Raw genomic sequence first — 17,885 nt, forward strand, 5'->3', positions numbered from 1 at the left:
AGCTAAACTTGAAACACGCGATTTTCTTGTTTTGCCTCAGTAGAGGACCATAGCGCGATTATTTTAGAACCCAGTTTAAAGGATTATTCAGTTTCTTAGGAAACATTACCTTGAACGTAAAATCACACTCAGCAATCCATTAAGAAGCCGACAAACCATTGTTCTTCCGATCGTTGACTGATTAACTTATTCTCAAAACATTAAAACATTCACCGCGAAATCTACTGTTGAACAAGATAAATCATGGCGCTACGTGAACTACTGCTAACGCTCTTTCTCTTCAGTAAACTTTCTCCGTCCACAGCTGATATTGAAGCAGGTTCTCAAGTTTGGGAGGCAAAGGAGAATTTTCAGTTCGGTATTGCAGAGGGAAATGTAGAGGTAGAGTGTTCTTTACTTTGTTATGATATTAAGCAGGTGATAGAGCAGAACACGGCAAAAGATCTTCCTTTGAAAGATCGCGCAGTAGTAGTCTTTCAGAGTGTGTTTTTTAATTGGTTTGGGGCTTTTATTGGGTTTTACCTCTCAAATATTAAATCGATTGACATGCTGCCAACAACTTTTATATGTTTTTATGTTTGGTTTACGATGTGATAAAAACGAAAGTTGCAAATTAAGTTTTGGAAACTATCCACGAAACATGACAAGTTAAAAATCCTTGAAAAAGTTGTTAGGATATTATTTATCATTCTGGGTTTACTTGTTCTTAATATTGTACCATTAACTCGGATTTAGTCGTTAAATCCATAATATATTGGGGAACTTAGAGTGGTTGGAAGATTCGACTTCCAAAGGTAGGCGACAAGCAAGGTCAATTGAGGAAATGCGTTATTTACATTGTTCTCTTATCTATTGATGTACCTACAGCTGGTTTAATATTTTGCAATTATAATCTTACTTCAAACCTTTACAAAATTAATTATGGAAATATTTTAAAGTTGAAATGTCAGCTCTCTGGTTTCATCAGAGATTTTAAGTTCATTTTTTCAAAGTTGTGAGTTCCAGTGTTAGGTTTACCGCTTTTTAAAAGTATTTTATATACTTGTCCCAACACTCAGAGTGAACAGAATTAAAAGTAATGATCATTAACCAGCTTTGGATCGGCTCAATGGACAGGAGCATTGCTGGTTTAGCCTTCCAACTCTCAAAATCTGATTGTTAATTCCACCCCTCTAGCTGTTATACATTTCCTTGTAAACTAGTTACAAGAATATGGTGTTAGATCAAGATAACCACTTTGAGCTGAGATTACTTTAAGTTTTCTTATTACCTGTTTGTTGGGTAACATATAGATATTATGGGGAGAAGTTAAATTTTGATCACTTCGGTGAATTGGAGGGTTAAGCCAGGCAGAGTGCAGTGGTATCACTAGACAGATATAAGTAACTATTGTCTGAGGGCAAGGGCTAATGAAGGTGAAACATTTGGCTTGAGTTGAGGAGGTATAAACCATGTGCCAGCAAAGCTTAAAGATTATGAAAGAGAGTCGAGAGTCAAATATTCCGACAAAGAGCCAAATATTTTCCCATCTTGCTCAACTTACTTCAGTTGATAAGCATTTTTATCATGTGAGCACCTCATTTTTTTTTCTTTCCTCCTTTCTCTTACTGTCTCATTGAGCAAAAGAAAAAAGACTGTATTGCTTTTAAGCCATTATGCATTGATTGTTTTGGTAATGTTGGGTAAAATAATCATATTATGAATCCCATTCACAGGCTTTATGTCCTAAGTTACTTATTTACTTGTATTTCTATCTATGATAATTCCTCTTATATTGATATATTTGTTGGCTTTTCCTCCCCTCTGATCAGCCAAAGATTGCATCATATCTTCTCATAAACACCTTGCTCTGACAAGCCCAAAAGAAGATACTAAGTTTTGCCTTGTGATTCATAAACTGCACTCCCACTTCACAGCTATCCAATTTTGTTGATCACTTAACATAGGATTACAGACCGAATTTGACAACACAAAGTCCTATCACCATTATTAATCATCATGTTAAATTCTTAATCTTGTAGGATTCTGTTCTTGATGTTGACCTTACTTCACACCTATCCTACAAATATCAAACAAATGATGGACGAAACATTTTTGTCTTTGACAAGCTTTTAAAACCAAATACCCTGAGAACATTTTTAGATTATCTGAATATAGATTTAGGTTCCTGGCAGTTTCGGCTTTTTGAACCTTACGATGGCGGCGTCGAAGAGTTATCAGATAATATTCCATGGGTGAATCCTGTAGACTGTGTTGAATTTTCAAAATCTGTTGTGGGTAAAACAATTCAGAAGGCAGTGATGGATGCTGTTGGCACAAAAGACATTTACTATCCTTACAAAGTAAGAGGGAAACTTATGCGACGAGGAGACTTCACAAAACTTTACACTGATGCCAATAGAACAGATGGTGAATTTTCTGCCATGATGTTCTTGAATCCAAAATGGAGGAAAAATGATTATGGAGAGCTATATTTGTAAGTATAGAGTACTAAATAAATTTTATGCTGATAATTGACAAATTCACATTTATTTTACAAAGCCTGTATAATAATTACAAACATAAGCAAACAGATCTACTGCATTGAATAAACTAAACTGACTTTGACTCCTAAAAGTGACTAGAATCTAATTTCTCCTTACAATATCCCCCCTGAATCAAACATTAAGGTCATGAGAATAAAGGAAATGATCACCAACTAAAGAAACTCTTGATTGTTAAACAAATTCTCTCTGCAACACAATAGTAAATGTATGGGAGATTATAATGCATACTGATGTGTAAGGGTATATTAGGATTGATTAAAGTTATTAAGCCTTTAACAAGGGGTTTAGAAGGAAATTCATCCTTTCTTGTCAGCTTCCATCATCAATACTCTTTTCTCAGGTAATTCTTAGAAAGTTGACCCTCTAACTCCCATAAGAGACCAAGACAGAATTTCTCCTTAGTTAAAAATCAATGCTAACAATATCAGGCAGATGTTGTGTTAAGAATAAAGAAAAGATGTCTTTTACCAGATTATTAGTTTTTCCAATGCAAAAATTCTCTGTACTAACATAATATGAATTTTACGACAGACAGTAAGGAGGGATACTTGTGAGATCTGAGAGTGAAAGGGTTATTCAAAGTATTTTGTTACTGACAATAAATTTTTTTAATGTTTTTCTTAATCAGTGATCATGTGTAATAGTCTGACACAGTCTCGTAGTTATTGCTCGATGAAATATATTTTAGAGATGGATATTGCGTTAAATTATCCGAACTATTAATTTAAAAATGAGGGGTGTATCAGAGGAGAAGTCTTAAAAGAGGGTTTGGGAAGAAGAAAGACTAAGAACTACAATGTCATTTTCCATACAATAATTTTCCAGATATGATGAAGACATTGAAATTGTTGCTGGAGCTGTTCCCAAGTTTGGCCGCCTGGTTGTTTGGGACAGTTCTGTTTCCTACCTTCCAAGGCCTCCAAGCATTGCTTTCAAGAAAGGCCAGCTGCTTCTGCATGTTCAGTTCTCAAAATCAAAAGAAAAAATGCTGAAGAGCTATGCAGATGTAGCTGCATCAAAAGCTATACGTCAGGCTGCATATGATGCCGGTTTTATCGGCAGCAATAAGCCAGTACCAAATGACATTGACATTGAGAAGAATTTTGTCTCAAGTTCTAAATCACTAGAAGGAAAGGAGATCCATGTGTTTGATGACCTGTTTGAAAAGGAAGATTTGGATCGGTTGCGAGCATTCATTTTCAAGCATGGCACATATTATTATGATGATAGCGATGAAGGTGATGATGACAGCGACAATGTCCAATGGATCGCAGGGTTTGAGATTGATGCATATATCAAAAGTAGACTTTGGAACATTATGCAGCAGGTAAGCTCTCTTGCTTGTTTAGGTTAAGTTGCCACAATTTGAAAATCTTCTTGTTCTCTCTCAATTCTTAAATTCTATTGATATCTAAAACAGGGGTTACAAATTAAAACAAGCCAGCAATCATCAGAGTTCCACCAGCCACTTGATAACATGTCAATATACTCTTGTCAGTATAATTACCTTTTGGCCCTTAACCCATTAATTCTCAGATTAAATTTGTAATTCTCCTTACTGTCAACCATTCAATTCTTCTAGTGTTAGTTCAGAGAATTTAGTATTGGATCAATTAATTATTTCCAAATTGATATTTGTCTTTATTCTCATCTCTTATCTGGTCGATGTTGTATTGATATTGTAAGGAGAAATTCTGTCTTGGTCATTCATGGGAGTTAAAGGGTTCATGACTTTTTATAGTCACCTACTTTTGCAGTGTCTGCCACCATTAAAATATTTTGAAACCCCTGCTAAAACCACTTTGTCGATTAAAATTCTTTGCTAAAAAAAAAAGAAAATATAAAAAAAGAGCTGGTTTGTATTTTAGCCCTTTATGTCCCAAGATCTGATTGTTAATTCTCCCCTCTAGCTGCTAGATACAAGAATTTGGTGATAGATCCAGATAAAAGTTTGAGGGAAAGTGTCATATTTACTTCACAGACAAGTTTGATCTTGCAGTGAGAGAAGCCAGCTAATTTTGTGTGCAGCACAAGATCTTTCTGCTTCAAGGAGCTTGTTGTCACAGTTAGACAAAGTTTTAAGTCTCTAAATTTTTCATCACTCCTCTTACAAAATTTAAAGAACCTTTTGAGAGTTCAATTTTACTAGTAACAAAATGCTATTTAAAGTCACTGGTGCCCATTGATACTCCAGCATAATGAGAGGCACTAAAGAGAGGCAAGAGTTAAGTGTGTTCAGTCCAAGCATGTAACAGATGACCCCAATCAAAGCTTGTAATGAAATCTTTTTATCTAGAGTCAGTCATGCTAATGAATGAAGCATCTTTTTCCACTTGTATACTCGATTTCTATATCAAATCTGACTCACAATTCACCATAATCTAAAACAAAAATGGATTATTAACCTTAAGAGTAACAAGCAACTAATTTCTCTGAACATTGTAACTCCATGATCACACATTATGGTCACAAGAATAACAGAAATGGTCGCCAACTAATTAATTCTCCTTATCAGCACCTTGGGAAATGTATAGAGAACAGTATGGAGAATATGCATATTGATGTTAAGGTGTAAAGGGATAACAAAGACTTTGGTTTTTCAGACGTTAAAACATATAACAGGGCGCGACAAGTGGTTCCCTTACGACATCTCCTGTAACTTGATCAGGAGTGCAGACCACACCCGTATACACCAAGATTGTGAGCCACATGAAGATGAATGGACATACCTGATATATCTAACACCAAACTGGACAAAGAATGACTATGGAGAAACAGCTTTCTATGAGACAATGACAAATGATAACGAGATTATCACTGAGGTGCGACCAAAATACGGAAGGGCTGTTGTCTTCCAAGGTACTGAAATATAACTATGTTGATCTTTGTAATTGTTTTGGTGATGGATGTCGGAGAAAGACTAAACTACACAAGGAGTAAAATTGTGTGTAATGCGTGTCTGTTGTTTTTATTAAGGGATGTAGAAGTTTGGAGAAGAAAGATTTAAAGTAAAAAGAGGAAGTGCTTTGCATCGGTTCCACCTCTGGCTGTGAAATAGCTCATGACGCAAAATCAAATTTTTGCCAGAGAATTCTGTGTTGTAATAGGTTAATTATTTGATCTCTGATGCAAAATGAACAAACTGTAACAAAAAGGTCAATTTTTTTATCAAAATCCTTAGTAGTTTATAGTATAATATGTAAATGGTCAAGTCTGCCCAGGGAACCAATTTTCCGCTCGAGGAAGAGCTTATTCCGGTTTCTTAGTCACTCAAGTCCCAGATTAACGGGAGGCAGGAGCCCAATGGGCTCCTGTGGGAGGTTATGTTTGGCCCCTTTAGAACGTTTTTATCGTTAATCTCTACTCAATACATTAAACCCGCGATTTCACTAAAAATATAAGGGCTGAGATGGGTTTAATTGAAACATACTTGCGGAACAAAATTCTAGTTTTATCGGGGGTGGGTATAGGTTTAGATATTTCAATAATTACTCTATGATTTTCATATAGGAGTACCCTCAGGGGTTTGAGTCACCGTAATGATTCGATTTAGCACCCGTGGCGCTTATTTACTTATGATACCTTTAGAGTCGGGTGCTTCTTCGAAACAGGGTACTTGTTAGGGACAGGGCACTTATTGTTATTTTTTTATTTTATTTTATTTTGTTTTGAGAAATAGCAGAATGTGTGGAACGAAGTTTTGACTTTTTAAGGAACAGCTGCAGAAAATGTAAACGTAACAAGTATTTAGTGAACGTTTTCGCATAATAATGGTAGGAGATGTACTCGAGTAGTGTTTTCACTAAAACAAAATAGAGGCGCTTATTGGTAGGAGAGTGCTTACGAAATAGGGGCACTTATCAGAGTAGAGGCGCTATTAACAGGAAAAAATTCAAGGAAGTCGCTTGTTAGAGAGGGGCACTTATTGAATCGAATCAGTTACTGTATTGAGAGTTAACTGAACAAACAAGTAACAGCTGTTTTAGGTGCTTCAAAAAAAACACTTTCGATAACTAGCTGTGTATTCCCTTTGGCCCCAGGAATCATTCCTCATTCAGCAAGGCCGCCCAGCACAAACCAATCACATGCTCGCCTCACCTTTGTTGCCAAAGTGTCTGTGGATGAGTTTGTGGGCCGACACAAGGCATTCAGAGAGGAAATGAGGCACTATCAGGGTCTGGTGGAATCAGAGAGTATGCTAGATGCAATGGAACGAGGACTAGGTAAACTATCATAGACTATAACTGCTCAAACGAGTTCTCCTCTTTGGTACGCTCACTTTCACGTAAGATTCCTGTCTTGAGCTTGATGTTTGAAAGAATTCCCCTCGCTCTAATGAGAAACCTCTGTATAAGTAGCAATTTTAGAGTTCTTCTTCTTGTGAAACAAGATGTACTTGTATTTTTAAACATTGTCACAATTATTTCACGAAACTCGCACCATACATCGACCGGCTTAGATCGGTTTTTCTCGAAATCGCTTGCGGAACGCCACTGTCACGCTCACTACCCGTTTCCGTTCAGAGAAAACCTGTATTTTTAAATCGTTTCCATTTTGAATATCGTAGGCTTTCAACTAAAATAATGCGTACTGCACATGGTAGTCTTATAAAGGGAAGACTACACAGAAGAATTTGGTGACTTGCTTTTTTTCCTTTAGAAAAGTTTTAGTAAGCCCAACCACGAGCACATGACTTAGCCTAACTAAAGTCACCCGCTTTGATAAACTTCCTTCTCTGATAAACCTAGACCACAAGCGGTCCCTCTTTTTCGGCAAAGTCCATCGTGCGAGTAAAAATAAAGTCAATGAAAAAAAAAATAGACTTTAGTCCGCCTCGCGTAACCCTGGGAGTGAGGCGGACCAAAAGTACTTACTCTTGCTTTTTTTACTCGTGCGACTGACTAGGGACTTCTTCTTGTTTACAATACACCTTCCCCCTCCCCCTCGCATGCGTTATAGGCAATTTGCGAGTTCTCATGGGTTCCTTGTGATATGTTCCCTCGTTCTGATTGGCCGTCTGGATTACTCTCAGTTAGTTTTGATTGACAACATCCCTTTGAAATTCGCTCAATAGTTCTTTTCTCGTCCGGCTAGATTTTGACCCAGAAGCTGAGGAAACCGAGCCTCGTGATGAGATGTCAGACGACAGAGGAGACTCAGAACCTGACGATGAAATGGAAGAAGAGGAAGAAAATGAAGAAAAACCTATCAAGATAGAAAAAGAAGCTGAAGAAGGAGTTATACACGAGGAGCAACCAGACCACCCAGTCCTTCAAGAACTAAACTCGCGTCTGGACGCAGTCGCGCAAAGTGGGGGCCTGGATCAGATGAGAAATCTTCACCGAGAATTACATGCAAGACATGTCACGGCACGACGAGAGGCTGTAAAACGAATTACAAATCTTATCTGAGGTATAAAGAAGTTTGGTAGTGTAAATATGGAAATAAACACAACGTAGTATCAACGGTGAAAGTGTTTTGGTTGACTGACGGAAAGTGAACATGTGTTTGTAAGTAACTCAGTCAAGCTGTGTCCTACGAAGATAGACGTTGAATGGCCGAAATCGAACAGTGGGATACTTGAAAGCGCCAGTATTATATTTAGTAACCAGGCCTTTTTCTAACTGAAGTGGGACCGCGCTCGGTGCCATGGAGATGTTACTCCCTTGCTTGAATGTTGCCACCACAGGCAGAGTACACTACGTGTTTGTAGTTAACAATTGTTGACATGTGACGACAAAATCTATTAGAGTTATGAATAAAATTGCATATCTAAATTACTTCTCGGTCTGATTATCTCAACAAACGAATCTGCAAGCGATCCTCGCAGTTATGAACACTACTTGAGTAGTTGTGAAAATAAAAGGCCTGAAAAAAATTCAGGCCTGTCGAAAACGTGAAAAAGCTGTGCCAAGTTTCCCTATTAAGTCACGAGTTATTCACTTGATTTAATGATACTACAGAGTTTCGGTTAACCCCCAATCACAGCTCTTGGCTTATTCGAAAGAGACACACACCAAACGTCCCGTTATAAGCACGTGGAATAGTGTAATATTCCTCCCTAGGAATTGTTATTCATGAGATGGTAATAAGGTATGGAGAATCGCTCTGGCCGGGAAAGCCCAAGCCAGGCGAAGGGGTGATGGTGAGACGGATCAATCCGACCGGGGGTGAGGTGGGTGGGAAAACGCTTCGATGCGCAGAACACAGCCCAAGGCCTCAAGTGAAGTGACAAGGAGTGATACAAAACAATCTATTATATCCAAAATCCCTAGGGACTAATTACCAATGCTAATTGAGTTAGCATAGTGCCACATATGGGACGACAAAACACGTGCCACATACATGTTTGGTTATGTACAGATAAACGAAATCACGTATCGTACAGTTTCCAACAGGCCCGTACGGCATTAAACCCGTCATGGCTTCAAATCCTATGGAAGTCATGGGGTCTTATTTTAATTTTATTTTACACAAAGAGATACCGGCTACCACTCAAGCGAAACGGCTGAAATAATTTGAATATTTAAGTGTTGGTTGAACAACGAGTCGACAGGAATATTTCTTTACGAACTTCGATCAACGAGTCCCAGATACAGAGCGGCTGTTAGTTACAGCAGTAAAATGGAAAGTAAAGGGAAAGGAGAGAAAGCCTCTTTGGTTTCTTCACCGAATTCTAAATCCACTTTGTGCCATCCATCGAAACTCGCTTTCAAAGCGTACTTTCTCTTCTTCTACGCCGCCGTTGGAAGCTCCTTTCCGTATTTGATGCTCTTTTTTAAGCAGCTGGGAATGAGCGCTGCAAAGGCTGGAATTCTGAGCGGAGTTAAACTGTTCTCTGAATTCATCGGCGGGCCGTTTTGGGGAACAGTCGCTGATAAATTTAGAATTCGAAAGATTATTTTATTCGCGTCTCTTGTGTCATTTTCTTCAGGAATTTTATTGTTTATGCCTTTTCCACCGAGAAATCAAGAGTGTATCGAGACAAGAGCGAACGGTACAGTGATAAAAACACCACTGAGTTTTACCACAGGAGAAATACGATACGATAAAAGTCATGAAGACGCGGAACAAAGCGAGGAAGATGGCGGGTTTCTCAACCATACAGGTCATTCAAATTTCACCCGTCGTATCGACGAAACCGAGATTTCACAGATATTTACAACTTTTTTAATTATTACCATTAGCAGTCAAATCGTCGGCTCAGTAGTGTTCAATATGCCTGATGCGTTGGTCGCGGGTTTCCTCCAAGAGGGCATCAGTACGTTCGGATACTATCGGGTATGGGGCGAAGTTGGAGTCGCTATTGGTTCGTTCGTTGTCGGAGGTGTCATCAACTTTTACCAGTCGGAAGTGTGCGGCGAGATCGTGAAAAACTACTTCGTTTTATTTTATTTTTTTGCTGGGTTTATTTCACTAGCGATGTTCACCCTAATTTTCCTTAAGGCGACATATCCGGATGAGGACACTAATGATTCAAACTTGTGGCTTTTAGTAAAAGAACTTATGCGTTTTCATAACGCCATGTTCGTGGTTGTAGCTTGCTTCTTAGGCGTCCTCGTAGGTTTAAACGAGTTTTTCGGTCTGTGGTACTTGGATGATCTGGGAGCAGAACCCTACATGTTGGGCCTGGCTTCCGGTTTGCGATACACAGTCGCCACATGCGGGTACACTCTCTCTAGAATAGTTATAGACAAATTCGGACACGCATGCACCATAGCAGTCTGCTTGCTGTTCTACACTGTTGATTACATGAGTATGTCGTTCGTTCGGAACCCCTGGCTGGGCGTGGCACTGTTTAGCGCTCAGGGCTTCTTATACGGAACCAGCTGGTCTGCCTGTGTGGTTTTTGGTGGTACTGTGTCACTGCGAGTTGGTTTTTATTCAGCAACCCAAGGTAAGTGAATCAGCGACTGGAGTAACTTTGAGTGTAGAAGGTTACCTAAGATTGGGTTTAGTTTTAATTCATAAGATTACCATAGCAACGACACAGCTTCTCAGAAAAAATCGTCATTTTAGCTGCATGTGCTTGAAACTCGATAACGAGTTTGGCGACCACATTTTAATTATGCTCAATTGCAACTAAAAAAAAAAATTCGTCTTAATCCTTTAACTCCTGGATCAAATTTGTAATTCTCCTTACTGTCAACCATACAATTCTTAAGATGTCAGTCCAGAGAATTTAGTAGTGGATCAACTAATTATCCCCTAATCGACATGTTTCTTTATTTTTATCACTCTTCTGGTTGATCCTATATTGATATTGTAAGGAGAAATTCAGTCTTGGTCAGTCATGGGAGTTAAAGGGCTCACGCAGAGTTGAAAATTACCAACAGTTCAGAGCCACCTCGATAATTCTGATATCATTTTCAAGGAAACGAACGCACAAGTATGGTAGTATCTAGAAATCAAAGAATCTGGCTTTATATAAAAATAACGAAGCACGCAAAATGGCTGTGACATCCTTGTTCCCAGGGTCCTCTCTCTTCCTCCCTAGAAGGAGAAAGAGAGAGGACCCTGGGAACGAGGTCAAACAGTTTCGTGCTTGGCATGCGCATGCCTTCGTTTCTAACTTCATATTTCTTTGCCATCAGGCGTCCTTGGCGGAGTTTACTGGGGCTTAGGAGTCGGCACAGGTGTTCTTCTCAGCGGTGTTCTGATAAACTGGCTCGGCGTTGCCAAGACCTATTTTGTTTACTCTGTGGTGACATTTATAGTTTTAGTTCCATTTTCACTGGCTAACTTTTGGATCAGATCGAAGGATGAGAGAGGGAACAGTGACCAAGAAGATAATTTATTGGCGAAGGAGACAGAGGAAAACCACTGATGACACTGAAGTGCTTAAAAGTTCTTACACCAAAAGCGTGTCGAGGTATCGCCAACTTACACCTACCCGCAAGTTTCTTAAGTCTGTCGAAAAAAATTTCCGCTACTACAGCGCCACTACGACCTTGACTGACTTTTACTACTTTTTTTTAATCATCTTCTTCTCTTTAAAGTTCAGGAAGTAAACTATAGCTATAGTTATATCACCATACCGTGAGGTTCTGGTCGACATGTCGCTGATACGCACTAATCTACTACATAAGTGTTCTGGGAATTGTCCATTTGAGCATTTGTAGAATAAGCATAATTAATTTAGGTAGTCAGTCCAGTCTCTTGCATAGGGTTGCAGTACGTTGGTCTCTCGTTTTAAGGCTTAAAATAACACGAGCTGCTTTTTTCTGAAGACGAAAAATTCGTCTGTTACATTTTAGGTGTGTTGTGAAAAAAATTATGCGGTCGTTTAGGGGAAGAAATAGTCTGATCGATCTAAGAAGACCTATACGTTTTGTCAGTTTCCGACATAGTTGTTCAGCATATTCATTAAAGCTGAGGTCTTGATCGACATAGACTCCAAGTAACTTGTGACTTGTGGCGTTGTCTAACTCTTCCCCTTTACTGGTAAAGATTCTCATCTTACTGACACTAGTACCACCGATTTTAGTGCGTAGCCTAGTTCCAGTTACAAACCTAGACTAGGCTACGCACTAAAATCGGTGGTATCAGTGTCAACGAGATGAGACTCTTGGTTTGGTTATCGAAAAAAAATCTCAAGCCTTGAACCAAAATAAAATTGACATGTGTACACGAAATACTTGCAAAAAGAGAGAACGAAAGAATACAAATACTTTTAAAAAAATTCACTTAAATTCTTCATTTTACATGTACAAACTCAGAAAACTTGTACCGAGAAATGAATTACACACGCAGGAAAATAAAGTACATATTTTCTCTTACACTGCGGGGAGCGTTCTCTTGCTTCTTGAAACTAGGTAATGCATCATAGAATTTAAAAACACGCACACGCAGCTATAGTATAGACTACGAGCAAACCCTTTCTTTCGAAGAGGTCCGTCGGGCGGGTCGAAAGATATTAACGAAACAAAATGGAAGTCAATGCGCCGCGCAGAACTCTGAAAGTGTGGCGCACGAAAAAGTAGCCTTTTCAGAGTTCCGCGCGGCTGACCTAAATTTTTTTTTGGCCGATTTTTTTTCCATCGTGCGTCTTCGAAAAGGAGGAACTGCTCGTCTAAACATAGCATAAATGATCCTCTTAAAAGCGCAATTTTTCCCAATCAGATAAGAAACAACTCCGGCTGCTTAGGGGTACCGTTAACACTCGCGAATTTTTCCCAACAATAAGTTTATTGTTTCCCAATCAGCTTGTCAATTAGATAAACAACGTCGCTTAAGAGTACTGTTAACACTCCTAAATTCATTCGAAAATAAGTTCGCAAGACAAGACTATCCTGGTCATCTTAATTCTACGAATAAAATCCTATAGTACTTTGTAAAGTCTTGATGCCAATGAATGTTCTTTCACGAACAAGCTCAGATCTCAATCCTCACGGATTCTCCAGAACTGGCACTCCCCATTAAATCTCTAGACACTAGAAAGTCCAGTTCACGATTTTTTCGCTCCACTACGTAGCATTTTGATTTTCCGAGGCAAGAACAATCTGCAGAACCGTTGCTGTACTTTCTGCAATGAGGCAAGCTAGGGATTTGGGCGGAATTTGGATGGCGAAACGATAATTCAAGACCACTACTATGACGTGAAATACCAATATTAATGTTGTCCGCCGACCTTTTATGTGCACTGTTACCATTTGACCATCTTGAGTCTTTGCTTTCTCTTCCCAATCCCTTTTCAATTACTTTCTGTCGACTTCCGTCTGTCATCGCGTCAATAAGATCCAAAATGTTTTGGAAATGGTTTCCAGTCTCTCTCCAGATTGTGGGTTTTGAGTGTTGAAAGACCGCTCCGTTATTGTTTAAAGAGGCGCACATTTCCGATTCTTGTTCGAACATTTCCAGCTCTTCTGGATTAAAGTCGAGAGGCTTGATATATGACGTGGGACCAAACAGAATCTGAAATGCATTTTCTTGTTCACCATCCTCGTCAACTAAGCTATCCGATAACCAGAAGCTGCCGTGATTTGCACTCGCGGTGGCTGTTACAAGGAAAACAGTTGATGTTACAAATTCTGGAACATTATTGGCCGATGCGAGTGTAATAATGGTTTATAACCTACGGCTTTCGTACATAAAAACTTACTTCCCTTTTTTTAAAATTTCATGACTTTTAAAAGGTAACACTTCCTTAGCATTACATAATTGTATCATCTTTCACTTGAAAACTTGTTTTGATCTATCACGTCCCCATTTTAGATAAAAATAATTTTTCTTATCGCCAATACTATCCATTTTCCTTTCAAAAATTGCCATTAAGTTAGTGCAGAGAAACCAGTTTGAATAGTGAACGTTTTCTTAGCTCAGTCTTGCAAAATAGTGAACGTTTTCTTAGCTCAGTCTTGCAAAATAGTGAACGTTTTCTTAGCTCAGTCTTGCAAAATAGTGAACGTTTTCTTAGCTCAGTCTTGCAAAATAGTGAACGTTTTCTTAGCTCAGTCTTGCAAAATAGTGAACGTTTTCTTAGCTCAGTCTTGCAAAATAGTGAACGTTTTCTTAGCTCAGTCTTGCAAAATAGTGAACGTTTTCTTAGCTCAGTCTTGCAAAATAGTGAACGTTTTCTTAGCTCAGTCTTGCAAGTGGCAGAATAGATTCGTATTTCTTTACATTGCTGCACATGGCTCTGTATCACACTGTTGTTTAATCACTTAAACTAGTCTCTGGCTGGGGCTAGCTCGAAATCTCTAGGCTCCAATAATAATTAAACTATGCTTTAAATTTTGCGTGTTACCAAGTTAACTCTAAACAATTTTACTTTATTCCAATTTAATACCATTCTTATGAACAATGAGAGATTCGTTGTTATTGTTGTTAACCCTTTAATGTACGTTATCATCCAAACAGCTCAAAATTTATAAAATAACACATAACTTACAGTTTAGAGTGTGGGACCGTGCGCGTAAAGACCTTTGCCGGTGACAACATTTTGCCCCAGGCCACTTGAGAGCGCGGATGTAAGCTCGTCTGAACGGGAGCCACATGATCCCGTACAACGCAGGATTCAGTAAACCACTGACCATTGGTATCTGGGTCGCACACAATCCAAAAAGAGAAGGATATCCAATTGAAAAAATACCAAGACATAAAGCTACCTAAAAAAAAGAAAAGAAAAAGAAGGTTTCTAAACGAAGAGAACAAAATTATGAATCTACTTTTTATATTTACATATTTATTGATTTTCCAGACCGATTTATAGTTCATGAATATTTGAAATATGTATTCGTTGATGAGTTCAAATGAACGCTATTGATCCCTATAAGAAGTCGTTTTAATTATTGCGACTGTACTTTCAAGAGTTCCGAGCTTTATTTCTGAACCTGCTCATATCTGCGAGGCCTACGAAAAATCTCCCTCCTGAAGTTTACATTCAATATGATTAATTAGTTCATAAATTTAATAATGATATTTAAACAAAAAAAGGTAAGTAAGTCGTGCGGTTACTTTATAATCTCAGGTAAATGGTGCTTTTCGCGCGCGCTGATTGGCTATTTCGGAAGTGAATAGCAAGTATACGTACTATTCATCTCCACTTCGGTGAATAATTATTAATTTTTCTGTTGACGTAGTGCAAAAACGAGATTATATTTGAGGAAAGGGGCTTATAAAGGAAAACACTGGTTATTATCATTTAATCGAACGGCCTAATGAAGTCTTATGTAGTTTGTATGTATTCTTTCACAATCGAATATTTTTGGAAATAAGTAAGAAACGTTTTATTCAAAGAGAGACTTTTGGCATTTCTTTATCGACACAAAGTTAAACTAAAAAGAAACTTTAAATGGTGAAGAATTAAAAACTAAAAAGGAAAACTAATTTTGCCGATACTTACCATCCATGGAAGAAGAGAACAGAAGTAAACCACGGCTACCAATACAACCAGGCGAGAAAACTCTTTCGAGCTCGCGAAAATGTCTTTCTCTGCAATAAGCTGTCTTGATGAAATATCCATGTTCTCATGTTTTGCATTCTTTGTATTGAAAGATTTCTTGCCAGCCATACCAAATATTGCATAAAAGCAAAAACAGCTGATCATCAACAAAAAACAGTGAAGCAGAACAAAAAACTGCGCGAAGGGACTGTCATGAGGGAATAAACAAAACAGCCCTCCGGAATCGCTGGAAACTTGAAAACCTTCGAGCCATAACAGAGGCCATGTAGCAAGAAACGTTGCACTGATCCAAATGCCGAAGAAAATTATGATAAATAATTTTCCTTTCCAGTGTTTGTGGTAAAACTGTGGCAAAGTTGTCACAAAAACTCTATCTAAGGTTAAGACGAAGACTAGTATTGTCGCTACGATGCGAAAGAACACCATTAGCCAGGCTTGAACTCTGCACAAGGTGAAAAGATCTTTCAATTCGCTACTTTTGTCCAAAATCGCGTACAAAGCAATTCCGTTAGGCCCGAGCACGTTGAAAACTTCCGTGAACGAAAGAGATACGATTAGTAAAGTGTACGTGTTTTTTCTTCGGGTGAATTGTAAGATGCTTACGATCGTGAACGAGTTTCCCACAAGAATAAGGACAGAACAGACAAACAGGACCACAGCAAGCGAGATGTGAGCCTCTGCAGTCTCAGTTGGTAATTCTCGGTCTCCATTTGTGCTTATGAGTGCCATGATGTTGAAGTTCTTGGCGATGAAGCTAAGTTTAATTTTGCAGATGATCCAATTCTTCTGTAGAAATATATTTGCAGATGTTGTTTGCACATTCAGACAAAACAAATATTACAAGCTATGAGAACAAATATCTTACTAGCGCAGAAAACCGATAAAGAAACTCGGCTACTTTCTACCTTACTTACTAAACACACTTAGGAAGTACTCTTGGTGATGTGAAAAATAACCTTGAGCTTGAATAAGTGAGTCTCAATGCCGAGATATTGCTGCGATTTTCATAATATGATTTTTTACGGAATTTATTGTTGTTGTTTTTTTTATCTGCGGTTTTATGTGCGAGAGTTTCTGGTTGGTCGATAAAATTTTTCATTGTGATAATATACAATACGAAATTCCGTTGATAATCTGATAAGTACAGACAGATGAGCTGTCATTGTGGTGAATTCATCAGCAATTTCTTCTATGCTTTCATACTCTGGAAATTACGAAATCTGTGTTTTCCGGAACGAAACATCCGCTTAGAATCGAAAAGATTAAAAAAAAAAGCCTTGCTTTCCTGTGGAACAAAAAGATAAAATTCAGCGACGTTACATTTTACATGAAAATTAATAAATAATTACGTAATGACGTATTGCGAATCTTGAATAAAACTTGCGTTTAATGAGCTCATAAAATTTAATTTATCTCGTGGGGGGTTTTTATAACTCGTTATGGTGCGTTCGTTTAACTCAGTCCGTACTGTCTTAATGATAAAACTTTATTCAAATAGTGCTATTTCTATCGCTAGACAATAGCGCTTTACCATGACTGAAATAAACACAAAGTGCTTGAAAATCTCAACTGGCAGGAGGCAGAGCAGTTTACTATTTTCGCAGTGCAGTCGAGGAGTTGAACTCGAGGCGACTGAGAAAAATCCAGTAAATGGCAGGGTAGAGGACTTGAACCCGGGACCACTAGTTTACAAGTCCAGCACCCATACCACTCGGTCACGCCAAGCCACGCCTTATGATTTTTGCGAAGTTAATTCATAAAAATTTGGTATTAGATTAACTAATAATCCTATTATTGATATCTTTCTTTGTTTTCGCCTCTTCTCTGCTTGCTATTGTATTGATATTGTAAGGAGAAAATCTGTTTTGGTCACTCATAGAAATTAAAGAGTTAAGAGAGATAATGACTGCAATAAGAGGTAATTTGAAATCATTAAAATGTAAAAACAAGCTGAGATGAATTTGCAAAATTCTCAATTATTGACTTTCAATTTAATTCATAGTTTCTCTAATCGAGGACTCGTCTTACCGCGACAAAGAGGGCGAAAAAAATGTCGGCACACTCCCACATGCTTATGTTGTGGTTTGACCTTTGTCAAATTTCCGCTTTCCTTTATCTGTTTTATACTCACTACCAAACAAAATAAAGGTTAAAATTTCCATTCTCCCTCCCTCCCCCCCTTAAATTTTCCTACCACCTTCCCTCCCCCCTTAAATTTCCCTTCCCCCTCCCACCCCCCTTAAATTTTCCTTCCCCCTCCCTCCCCCTAAATTTCCCTTCTCCTCCCTCGCCCCTCAATTTTCCCTTCCTTCCTCCCTCCACCTTAAAGTACTGTCGCTGCACACATTCATTTGTCTCGGATAACCACGATTGGTGACTCTTTTCACCCTAATATCAGTATGGATATTCCCTTTACATCTCCAAGAGTACTGAAA

At 38.4% G+C, this 17,885-nt stretch overlaps 3 protein-coding genes across 3 annotated transcripts; 2 read left to right on the forward strand and 1 right to left on the reverse strand.

Annotated features, from left to right (window-relative positions):
• Positions 1–37: 37 nt before the first annotated feature.
• LOC131785890 (uncharacterized) lies at positions 38–8,326 on the forward strand. Its single transcript, XM_059102845.2, has 6 exons — positions 38–381; positions 2,022–2,476; positions 3,372–3,873; positions 5,150–5,405; positions 6,587–6,769; positions 7,641–8,326. The coding sequence occupies exons 1-6, from the start codon at positions 244–246 to the stop codon at positions 7,955–7,957; spliced, it is 1,851 nt and encodes a 616-aa protein (XP_058958828.2). The 5' UTR covers positions 38–243; the 3' UTR covers positions 7,958–8,326.
• A 573-nt stretch (positions 8,327–8,899) lies between these two features.
• Positions 8,900–12,319, forward strand: LOC131785891 (major facilitator superfamily domain-containing protein 6-like). The gene is made up of 2 exons (XM_059102846.2): positions 8,900–10,443; positions 11,141–12,319. Exons 1-2 carry the CDS (start codon positions 9,171–9,173, stop codon positions 11,371–11,373), a joined length of 1,506 nt encoding a protein of 501 aa, XP_058958829.2. The 5' UTR covers positions 8,900–9,170; the 3' UTR covers positions 11,374–12,319.
• Positions 12,320–12,777: 458 nt separating this feature from the next.
• LOC131785907 (melatonin receptor type 1B-B-like) lies at positions 12,778–16,179 on the reverse strand. Its single transcript, XM_059102865.2, has 3 exons — positions 15,391–16,179; positions 14,437–14,653; positions 12,778–13,543 (listed from the first exon to the last, which is right to left on the reverse strand). The coding sequence occupies exons 1-3, from the start codon at positions 16,177–16,179 to the stop codon at positions 12,921–12,923; spliced, it is 1,629 nt and encodes a 542-aa protein (XP_058958848.2). The 3' UTR covers positions 12,778–12,920.
• Between the last annotated feature and the right edge of the window lie 1,706 nt (positions 16,180–17,885).

The sequence above is a fragment of the Pocillopora verrucosa genome, chromosome 9 (assembly GCF_036669915.1).
Source record: "Pocillopora verrucosa isolate sample1 chromosome 9, ASM3666991v2, whole genome shotgun sequence".
NCBI classification, from domain to species: Eukaryota; Metazoa; Cnidaria; class Anthozoa; order Scleractinia; family Pocilloporidae; genus Pocillopora; species Pocillopora verrucosa.

What these genes read in the sequence shown, in the direction of transcription:
- LOC131785907 (XM_059102865.2), bottom strand. Translation starts at nt 16,179, where the DNA reads ATGGCACTCATAAGCACAAATGGAGACCGAGAATTACCAACTGAGACT. An exon ending in GTTCTCTTCTTCCATGGATG is followed by an intron (nt 14,654 to 15,390) that starts GTAAGTATCGGC and finishes TCTTTTTTTTAG; the next exon opens with GTAGCTTTATGTCTTGGTAT. An exon ending in ACGGTCCCACACTCTAAACT is followed by an intron (nt 13,544 to 14,436) that starts GTAAGTTATGTG and finishes TCCTTGTAACAG; the next exon opens with CCACCGCGAGTGCAAATCAC.
- LOC131785891 (XM_059102846.2), top strand. Translation starts at nt 9,171, where the DNA reads ATGGAAAGTAAAGGGAAAGGAGAGAAAGCCTCTTTGGTTTCTTCACCG. An exon ending in TTTTTATTCAGCAACCCAAG is followed by an intron (nt 10,444 to 11,140) that starts GTAAGTGAATCA and finishes CTTTGCCATCAG; the next exon opens with GCGTCCTTGGCGGAGTTTAC.
- LOC131785890 (XM_059102845.2), top strand. Translation starts at nt 244, where the DNA reads ATGGCGCTACGTGAACTACTGCTAACGCTCTTTCTCTTCAGTAAACTT. An exon ending in TTGCAGAGGGAAATGTAGAG is followed by an intron (nt 382 to 2,021) that starts GTAGAGTGTTCT and finishes TTAATCTTGTAG; the next exon opens with GATTCTGTTCTTGATGTTGA. An exon ending in GATTATGGAGAGCTATATTT is followed by an intron (nt 2,477 to 3,371) that starts GTAAGTATAGAG and finishes ATAATTTTCCAG; the next exon opens with ATATGATGAAGACATTGAAA.